The 10,608-nt window shown below is 34.5% G+C and overlaps 1 protein-coding gene across 2 annotated transcripts; it reads right to left on the bottom strand.

The window, feature by feature from the left end:
• Window positions 1-1,254: 1,254 nt before the first annotated feature.
• LOC149228844 (dihydroflavonol 4-reductase-like) lies at window positions 1,255-10,365 on the bottom strand. 2 transcript variants are annotated; one of them, XM_089378398.1, is made up of 5 exons: window positions 9,900-10,365; window positions 9,627-9,821; window positions 9,383-9,542; window positions 1,630-1,828; window positions 1,255-1,539 (listed from the first exon to the last, which is right to left on the bottom strand). In XM_089378398.1, the coding sequence occupies exons 1-5, from the start codon at window positions 10,203-10,205 to the stop codon at window positions 1,392-1,394; spliced, it is 1,008 nt and encodes a 335-aa protein (XP_089234524.1). In that variant the 5' UTR covers window positions 10,206-10,365; the 3' UTR covers window positions 1,255-1,391. The 2 variants fall into 2 exon arrangements, with proteins under 2 accessions (XP_089234524.1, XP_089234525.1); XM_089378399.1 differs by having other exon boundaries at window positions 1,717-1,828.
• Between the last annotated feature and the right edge of the window lie 243 nt (window positions 10,366-10,608).

The raw sequence follows: 10,608 nt of genomic DNA, 5'->3' as shown, positions 1-10,608 counted from the left end.
TTTCAAGAATCAACTTGCATTCTATTTATGAATCTTTGTCATCAATCATGGATCACATGATTCCTTCACATATAATACTTTACTTTCTTTTGTAATCTCAAACATACATAACAAATCCACAAGCATGATGGAAATATTGGGGGTTGAAAGTCTGGATATCTTAATTTAAATGCTTTTCACACTCTATAACATGATCTCTAACTAGTTGAAGCAACCCATTAAGGCTCTAAGTAACCAAGGTAACTGATAATTAACAACAATATACAAACCTTCAATAAAATTCATATTCCATGCAAACACAAAAGGTATTCTCCAAATATTCAAACAACATAATAATCCGGATTTAAAGAGGAACACAACAAATTACAGAGATAACCATAAACACAAATATGCAGCGGAAATAATACTTCATTTAATTAATGTAAAACACTGAAATATGCTTACAAACAGAAATGGAAATAAACCAACTAGGGCGATGGTAGCTTATCTCTGAGAAGAGATGTGGTGGCTACATGCCTCTAAACTGTGTTACAATGAGGCTCGAATGCTTATTTATTGTTGAGAAACAATGGAAAACCCTAAACATCCAAAAACCTAACCCTAGAAGATGAAACGCCAAACTATGGGCCCCGTTTTGGGTAAATTGGTACATCAACTTCCCGGAGTCGTAACTTTGGCACCCAATCTCTGTTTGACGCGTACAATAGCTTGTTAGAAATATCTATCCAAGAACTATAACTTTAGGAAGAGCAACATCGGTCCATGGACCCATGATGCTCCCAGATTTCCCAAAAAACATTGTTTAGGGCCTCAAAATGGCTCTGGAAGTTCAGGACACGAAAAACTGCTAAAAATAGTAAATTGTGCTACAATTACGAAAACTAAAAAACTGAAAGAGACAATTGTGGGGGTCCAAGTGGGATAGGTGGGTGGCCACCAACATCCACCTGGATCACATAACCACTTGAATTCCTAAAGTTTCATTTCCCTTACTTAGAAGGCATACTAATATCATTATATTTAACCTTTTCTTATGTTTGGAATGATTTAAAAAAAAAAAATTCTACTAACATATCAAAAAAACATCCAAACGCTTGATGAAAATATCATAAAATAACAAAAAAAAGGCAGGTAGCACATATAAATTTTCTATGGATGATTTGACATTCCAAATGAAGATGTGTACTACTTTTCACATGTAGTAATGCAATAAGATTAAATAGTTGCAATTACTATATAGAGAGAGGAGAGGACTTAGTCATTTATACAATTATTTATATTTAAGGTTTAACCCCACACACACAATATTAAGAAGAATTCAAGTGGACTATCAATCTTACTCAAATTACCTTCAAAAATACTAAACTTGTCCAGTTCATCTGAAACATAAATTATTTGATCTGTATGTTAAGCTTAGAGAAATGTTGTAAGGTTTGGTCAATGATGTCACCCACATCATATTTGTAAGTAAATCCTAGGTCTATCAGTTTCTTGGATGACATAGTTATAACACTGCTACTGGACTCTACTTTGTTCAACCTGCACACGAGAAAATATGTAAAAAATCATGACTAACCAATGCACAATGTTAGCCTTGAAAATAAAAGATAAGTGCAAGGGGCTACTCACTGGATTGTTGTCTTGTACTCTGGATAATGCTTACAAATGAAATCTGCGAACTTCAATAATGTGGTGTTGTGGGCAGAGCAAATGTACCTTTCTCCCACAATAGATTGTTCCATGAGAAACAAGTGAGCTCTACACACATCTTCAATATGAGCAAAGGATGTAGCTATGGACTTCAATATTCCTTGCCATTGTGGGTTGCCTGCAATTCAACCATAGCTTTGGGTCATTGGTCTAAATTTATTTTAATTAAGAATATGCAAAGATATAAGTAAAAACATTGTATCAAAGAGTCCAAATATTCTTACATTAAAAATATTCTAAATATAAATATAATTTTAAGATTTTTTTTTTTTAATAGATTTCCTTAATTTTAATTTTAATTTTGAGAAAATGTCAAACTAGTGCAGCCATATAAGTTGAACGGTTGGTAAACATAAATAGGAATTGAAACACCTAACTCATGATACATCTTACATTACCAAGATTAAAAAAATCATAAAAAATAATTAAACTATAAATTTATGTTAAATTATTATTATTATTACATGTATACATGGAAAGAAAAAAAAAAAAAAAATATATATATATATATATATATATATATACAAGATTCGTAACCATGGAGATTCATCCCCACTTTACCATGGTAATACTAGATGCCAAAAAAACCATAACTCATGTTCAAATGACACACTTAACTGACATTTTTTTTAATTAATCAATTTACTTTAAAGGGTAGAAAGAGTATAACTATGAGATAAATCTTAATCTTTGATCTATAACTAAAGCATCCCATAAAGATTAAATCCATATATTCATCTAATAATTAATTTAAAATTTTAGAAGTCTTATTCCAAAACAAATGTACCTATCAATATAATTAAAAAGGTGTTTAAAAATGAAAATAAATTAAAAAATAAAAAATAAAAATAAAATAATTTATTTGATGTGGTTTTATTATTATATAATGAATTTTATATTTATATAAATTTTAAAAATAAAATATATATATATATATATATATATATATATATATATATATAAGAATTTAATTTATGAAAATCATAAAGCATATAAGACTGTGAAATGTAAAAATTATCCATTACATAATTGAAATATAACATAAAACTGTAAATGTAAAATTATTTATTTCAATTATATATATATATATATATATATATATATATATAGATATATAATTTTCTCTCACACGTATAGAAAGCCACATAAATCAATGTTTTCTATTCAATAAAATATGACGATGCAAGATGTGAAAACAACTAAATGATATCAAGTTTGTTCTATAAAAGAAGCAACACTGCCTTGATTATGTCAAGCATCTTAGAATCCAAGATGAGTATTATTGTTAATATTGAAAATACTAAAATCGTAATAACTAAATCTAAAATGATCAACTATGATAATTTCATTTATGATAACAATTACTTGGAGAATGTTTGCTCATAAAAATATTTAGGTATTGACATTCATCATTAGGAGAACTAGAACAATAGCATTGAGAAAAAGGATTATAAGATGTTGGAAAACTTGCTATGATCTTGAAAACAATTGTAAGTCAATTGACCTTTGGGTTTGGAGTAGAAAGAAGTTCCTCTTTGAGACTCTCATCACCCCTATTATTTTATATGGATGTGAAGTTTGGGGCTATAGTATATCTAGAGAATTATGAAGAAAGATTGAGATGATCCAAAAGAAATTTATAACTTACAGTTGAAAATTATTGTAGAAAGTTTGTTTCACGGTTGTGTTGTGTCCAGATTAAAGTTAGTTCCTATTTTCTAGGAGATGGTTTTTTATCCCCCTAAATTGAATGTAAACTTATATATTTCCGATTTAATGATTAATGAGATAGAGCGTACTACTTGGGCAGTCTCCTGGTGTAGCTTGCTCACCTTTGAGCCACTAGTTTTCAATGTGTAAGTTTCATACCAGTTTTGTATTTCTATTTTTTAACATGGTATCATAGCACAGAGAATTGGATATGTGGTGAGTGTGCCTTGGTGGCTAGATTGAGAGCCCTTATGGGTGAGATTGGAGAGTATGTAAGCCTTGGTGGTTGGTTCAATTGCCTTTGTGATAGAACGATGAAATTTGAGGAAGGTTGATTAGTGCAAGTTTTAGGGGTCAAACCCGCGTTGATCTATAAAACTTGTACAATTTTTCATCAGTGCAACTTGCAGTACAGTGAAAGGGCGCTGGTATTTTTTTCCTGTTGGAGGCGGCCTGAGACTAGAAGTGCTTGAGTTGGTGGTCTTGTCCAGCATTTTTTGAAGGCCATATGTCTAGAGTTGGATCTGTAGCACCTGGATCTGGAGCTGTTGGGGGATCTAGAGTTAGATCTGTAGATCGACTGTTGGAGGATATTGAGCTCGATCTACAGATCGGATGTTGGAGGATCTGGAGTTCGATCCGTATATCGACTGTTAGAGGAACTGGAGTTCGATCTGTAGATCGACTGTTGGAGGATCTAGTGTTGGATCTGTAGATCAAGTGCCGAATTACTGGATCTGTAGATTGGACTAGTGGATATGTTAGTGGAGTTGTGGTTTTGTCACAATGAATAACCACATTGCAGAGACGTACCTTAATGAGAGCAATAAGCTCAATGGGTCAAATTACGCCAACTGGAAGTTCAAGTTGCAGACATTGCTTAAGGGTTCCAGTGTGTGGACAATTGCAAACGAGGATGAAGCAAAGCCGATGAGTGGTGTGACAACTGCATCAGTTCAGGATTGGGAGAAGAGGGAAAATAAAGCGAAGGTGTTGTTGAAGATGTCTGTAAAAGACAACATAATCCCTCACATCTGAGAATACAAAAACTAGTAATAACATTTGGGTGAAGCTCAAGGATTTGTATCAGACTAAAAATATAAATCGCCTGTTGTTTCTGAAGAACAAGATTCTCTCCATTAGAATGGAGGAGAATGAATCCGTTGTTGCGTTCATCTCACAGATCAAAAAACTGAGAGACAAGTTGAGCGACATAGGGGATAAAGTGTCCAATACAAATCTTGTCACAATTACCTTAAATGGTATGACAAAGGATTATCAAATGTTCATTACAGGGCTTGTGGCGAGGGAGAAAGCTCCCACCTGACATAGGAAGAAGAGAGGCGTATGAATATGAAGCCTCATATTGCAGATCTGGCATTAGTAGCGAAGAAAATTTTCTTCAAAGGGAAATCAAGAGGAGGATAGAAAAGCAGTGGTCCATTCCAGAAAAATCCATTTCAAGGTATGTCATCTGCTAGAAATGATTCAGGAATTAAGAATTTTTACTATGGCATAATTGGTCATATTTCTAGAGATTATTATAAAAAAAAATTGATGGAATTAGATACAGACACAAGAGGCATACAGGGAATTTTTTTGGCAAAGTTCAAAATCATGATCTTAGATTATTTGTGTCTGATGCTGCTCTTTCTGCTGAGACCGATCAGGCTAAAACTTGGTTTGTGGATTTTGGAGCATTCACTCATATGACAGATAATAAACATTGGTATGAAAATTTTAAGGAGACCAACAATGGCACTAACATCTACCTTGGAGATGACAGAACATATAAAATTAGAAGATATGGAGATATTCCTGTGATATTACCTAATGGTAATATTAGGTGCATCCAGAATATAATGTATGTACCTAGTATTAAAAATAATTTGACCTTTGTCTCCATGATTGCAGATCATAATTTAAAGGTAGATTTTTTCAAAACTCACTGTGTTATAAAGGATTTGCTGGATCATCAGAAGTTCGTCGCATCATGAGTATGAGTTGGAGGCCTATATAAGTTGAATGTTATAAGCATACCACATCAAGATTTAACTTCAACAACTATGACTATAGAGAATATTTGGTATCAAACGTTTGGTCACATCAATGTTCATGTCTTATTGTTGCTACAAAAACAAGGTATGGTTGATGGAATTACTATTTTAAAGAATGAACATATTGATTGTGAAGATTGTGCACTTGGGAAAATGCACAAGATGAATTTCCCTCTAGCTTAAATAGGAGAAAGAAAGATATACTTGAAACTGTGCATACTGATATATGTGGACCTATGCAGACAAGGTCCTTGGGTGGAGCTTATTATTTCTTTTTATTTGATAATGATTGCACAAGATATTCTTGGGTACTTTCTTAGAAGGAAAAGTCATGCTTTCGAATATTTTAAAGAGTTTAAAAATATGGTTGAAAAGCAGACAGGGAAAGTCATCAAAATTCTCCGCTTAGATCAAGGGGGAGAATACAAGCTTGGAAATTTCATCAAATATTGTAGATATCATGGGATAACACAACAGTTTATAGTACCCCACACTCCACAATAGAATGGGGTTGTAGAGAGAAAGAATAGAACTCTGGTAGAGTGTGCACGCAACATGATGAAAGGTAAGAACCTATCCGATGGCTTTTGGGTAGAAGCATTTAGTATTACAATTTGCTTAAGAACATAATTCCAACTAGGTGTCTTAAGCTCAAGACTCCATTTGAGGCTTTGTTTGGTTTCAAACCTGCAATCCATCACTTGAGAGTATTTGGCTCTAAATCTTTTGCACACATTCCTAAGGAAGATAGGAATAAATTGGATGCTAAAGCTATAAAGTGCATATGTGTAGGGTATTGTTCTGCTTTCAAAGCATATAAGACATTTAATCCATCTACTCACAAGGTGTTTGTGAGTAGAGATGCTATCTTTCATGAACAGGTTGATGAAGGGAATAAGGACATATGTTATGAGGAGCAGCACATGCCTTTATTGATTGATGACAGTAATGATGAAGCCAAAGAAAATCATTTACTGCAGCAACAACAACAGAAAAAAGAGGAACTTAGCGATGTGGATACATTCAGCAGTCCAAGTCCATTCATAGGTGAGCAGGAAATCACACAGGACAGTATTGAGGCAAGTTTGCTACCAAGGATATCAAGTCAGCAAACTCACTTACCTGCAAGGTACAAAGATTATGCTCTTATGACTAGTATTTTAAATGTTTTTGAGCCCATGAATTATAATGAAGCAAATCAGTATGATGAATGGAGGTCAGCTATGAAAGAAGAGTATGAGTCCATAAAAATGAAACTTGGAAATTAGTTGAACTACCAAAAGGAAAAGAACCCATAGGTTGTAAATGGTTATTTAAACCTAACTTCAAAGCAAATGGTAGTGTAGACAAGTATAAAGCTAGGTTGGTGGCCAAAGGGTACTCATAGAAAGAAGGAATTGATTATGAGGAGACTTTTGATCTTGTAGCTAAGTTAAATACCATTAGAATGTTAATAGGTCTAGCTACTAAGTACCATTGGAGCCTACACTAGCTAGATGTGAAATATGCTTTTCTAAATGGAGAGTTGAAAGAAGAGGTATATTTAACACAACCAGAAGGGTTTATTAAAAAGGGGCAGGAACACTTTGTCTATAAATTAAAGAAGGCATTGTATGGATTGAAACAGGCTCCCAGATCTTGGTATGAAAAGATAGACTCTTTCTTCTTACAACATGGTTATAAGAGAAGTAAAAATGACCCAAATCTATATACCAGATTTGATTCAAAGGGGCAGATTGTGTTGATTTCCTTATATGTTGATGATTTGATTGTTACTAGAAATTCTAATGAATTGGTTGAATAAATTAAATTGCAGATAACACAGGTATTCGAAATGAAAGACCTTGGAGAACTGCATTATTGTTTGGATTTTGAAGTTTGGAGGGATTATGGCCAGACTTTTGTTACTCAAAGAAAATATGTCAGGGAATTGTTGAAGAAATTCAGACAGGATTAGTGTAAAGCTGCTTCAGTACCTATACAACAGAATGTTAAATTTCATAATGATGATGGTTCTAAAGAGGTGGATCCTACATTGTACAAACAACTAGTTGGAAGTTTGATTTATTTGACTACAACTAGACCTGACTTAGCATGTTGAGTCAATGTGTTGAGTCAGTTCATGACAAAACCTCTTGAAAATCATTGGATGGCAGCAAAAGGTGCCTTAAGGTATCTTCAAGGAACTATAAATTTTGGCATTAAATATACTGATTCTTTTGATGTGAAATAGACAGGCTATTTAGATTCAAATTAGGTTGAAGATCTAAACGATAGAAGATCTACAACAGGGTATGCTTTCAATATTGGGTCTGGGGTCATTTCTTGGAGCAGTGAAAAGCAGAGTACGATATCTTTATCATTAGCAAAAGTAGAGTATCAAGTTGTATGTGCAGCCACTAGTGAAGCAATTTGGTTGAGAAGGTTTCTTCATGATGCAGGAGAAGAATAAAAGGAATCTACGATGATTAAATGTGACAACCAAAGTTCAATCAAGCTGGAAAATAATCATTTTTTTCATAAAAACACAAAACATATTGATAGTCAACTTCATTTTGTTAGAGAAAAGGTCCAGTCCAAAGATACTTTTATTGAATATTGTAAAATCTATGAAAATGTTGCTAATATCTTCACCAAGCATCTTGCGAAGACCAAATTTGAATTGTTTAGGGAGATGTTCGGTGTGTAAGTGAATTCTTTCTCCATTAAGGAGGAGAGTTGAAAATTAATGTAGAAAGTTTGTTTCATGGTTGTGTTGTGTCCTAGATTAGAGTTAGTTCCTATTTTCTAGGAGATGATTTTTTATCTCCCTAAATTGAATGTAAACTTATACATTTATGATTTAATTATTAATGAGATAGAACACACTGGTTGGCAGTCTCCAGATGTAGCTTGCTCACCTGTGCGCTTCTAGTTTTCAGTGTGTAATTTTCATTCTAGTTTTGTCTTTCCATTTTTTAACACTTACAAGCTCAATATTAACAGAAATACTCCTTACCCTATTCTCTTGATTAAAGTTAACATATCCCTCATTGAAAGCATGACTATGTTTAAGTATCTCATGTACAAGAAGAATTTGTACAACATAGAAGCTAGGAGGCTCCCCAAAATTGCTTCTAACTCTAGTCAAAACCCCCACCTATGGCTCAAGCTAGGCTAGCATAAGGATGCTCAGTCTTGGCTTGACCATTGGGGGATAAAGTAGGAGATCGTATTCGAGAATAAGGATGATATTAAAAACACCATTACTTATAAGTTTAAAGATAAGTTGTGGAATGATAAAGAGTTAGAGGGAAAAAGGAAGCAAAGATGTTATAAGGAGGTGATCAACCTCACTTGTACTCACTGGAATTATCTTTTTGTCTTCACGAGTGCTAAGAAGAAAATGAACATTGCAAAGATAAGAACTAATTCTCATGAGCTCCAGAGTGAAACCGAGCATTGACATATTCCCAAAACACCTTGAAACAAAAGAGTCCACCCCCTATGTGATACGAAGAGAGTTGAAGATAAAAAACACTTTCTCTTGGATTGCCCAACCCTTATTCACATCCATTCTCCTTTTCAAAACATTTGCCGCACTACCAGCCTTCTTGACTTGTTAAGTTAACAAAACTACAGTGATCTAAGAACACTTGTCTCCCTTCTTTTTAATCATAGAAATAAACTATTAAACAACCCCAATTAATTTCTTATTTTTTAATGTCCAATAAACCATATTAACCTGTGTAGAGTTTAACCATCATTAAAACTATAAATATAACATATAACATAAAATTGTAAAGGGTAAAAAATATCGTTTTATGTGTGTGTTCTGGACAAGAAACGACATACATCGATGTTTTCTATTCAATAAACTATGATGGTGCAAGGTGTGAAAACAAATAAATGATGCTTTGCTTAACCTGTAATGAGGGAAATGGTCACATGCACGCTGGAGGGAACTCCCCTTGTTAGCCAAGGGCCCGCAACTGTGCCTGGGACGATACTGACCAATTCCATTTTGTTTTCTTTAGCAAACTGCAGAGCAGCTTGGTCTGCCAGGGTTTTTGACACATAATACATCTGCATGCATTGAATCATTGATGAAAACGGAAAAATTTTCTACGCTTTGTAACTTAAACCAGAAAAATGGTGCAATAGACTTACCCAACCGGGGGGTTTATTTTGTCTGATGAGATCTACTGAGCTCCAGCATGATTCATCGATGATTTCCACTGGCTTCTCTAGAAAAGATGCGGCACTTGAAGATGAAGTGTAAACCACGCGCCTTACACTTTTAGTGACTGCGCAGGACTTGAGAACATTCAGAGTTCCTCTCACAGCAGTCTCAATGACTTCTTTCTGTACAAAACAATTCCATTAATGTCATATCGTTGTCCCAAAAACATCAGTAACTTTCTGTTTTATTGTTTCGCTTACCTCCGGATCCTGGGAACCAAAATCCACGGGAGTTGCAACATGGAAGACGCCCTGGCAACCATGGATGGCAGAGTCAAAACTCCCTTCCTCACAGAGATCTGCTCTGAATAGACGAAGCCTCTCTTGGGCCCCTGGGAGCGAGAGAAGGCACGAGTTCTTTGAAGGGTTGTCTGGATCTCTGAGAGTGGCATGTACTGTGTAGCCATTCTCCAGCAGAGTCTTCACGAGCCATGATCCGATGTATCCCCCTGCTCCTGTTACACATAAGGGTAGGCCTTTCACTTCATTGCTGTGAGGGGTATTCATGCTTTTATGTCTTTGTGTTTCTGAGAAATGCGTGATCAGAAATGAGGCGAGGGTTGTGCTTAAACTCTTCCATATTGTTGGTGTACCCCACAGTTGGTGATACCAACCAGCCTCACCACCATAAGACCGTCTGAGCTTCCGGGGTAGGTTTGAATGAAAGTGAATGGCAATATGAAACCGGGTTTCCAGTAGACGTATATAAAACGATGACTGTGACTCTCGAAATATTCTGGTTCTGGTGTAGGATTCAAAGTTTGGAATTTAAGGTATGTTTGGAAGTCAAGCCACCTATCACGATCAGTCACATCAAGGTTCGAACAAATAACACTTTAGTAATTTATATTTTTTATCAATAATAAACCATTATAATTACATTAATAATAAACCATTATAATTTTTAATA

The sequence above is a fragment of the Pinus tabuliformis genome, chromosome J (genome assembly GCF_031772625.1).
Source record: "Pinus tabuliformis cultivar Carrire ecotype Pingquan chromosome J, CPIR1, whole genome shotgun sequence".
NCBI lineage: Eukaryota > Viridiplantae > Streptophyta > Pinopsida > Pinales > Pinaceae > Pinus > Pinus tabuliformis.
The sequence above is the reverse complement of the archived record's forward strand: the minus strand, read 5'-3'. Positions and strand labels throughout refer to the sequence as shown.

What these genes read in the sequence shown, in the direction of transcription:
- LOC149228844 (XM_089378398.1), bottom strand. Translation starts at nt 10,205, where the DNA reads ATGAATACCCCTCACAGCAATGAAGTGAAAGGCCTACCCTTATGTGTA. An exon ending in TTGGTTCCCAGGATCCGGAG is followed by an intron (nt 9,822 to 9,899) that starts GTAAGCGAAACA and finishes TGTTTTGTACAG; the next exon opens with AAAGAAGTCATTGAGACTGC. An exon ending in AAAATAAACCCCCCGGTTGG is followed by an intron (nt 9,543 to 9,626) that starts GTAAGTCTATTG and finishes CAATGCATGCAG; the next exon opens with ATGTATTATGTGTCAAAAAC.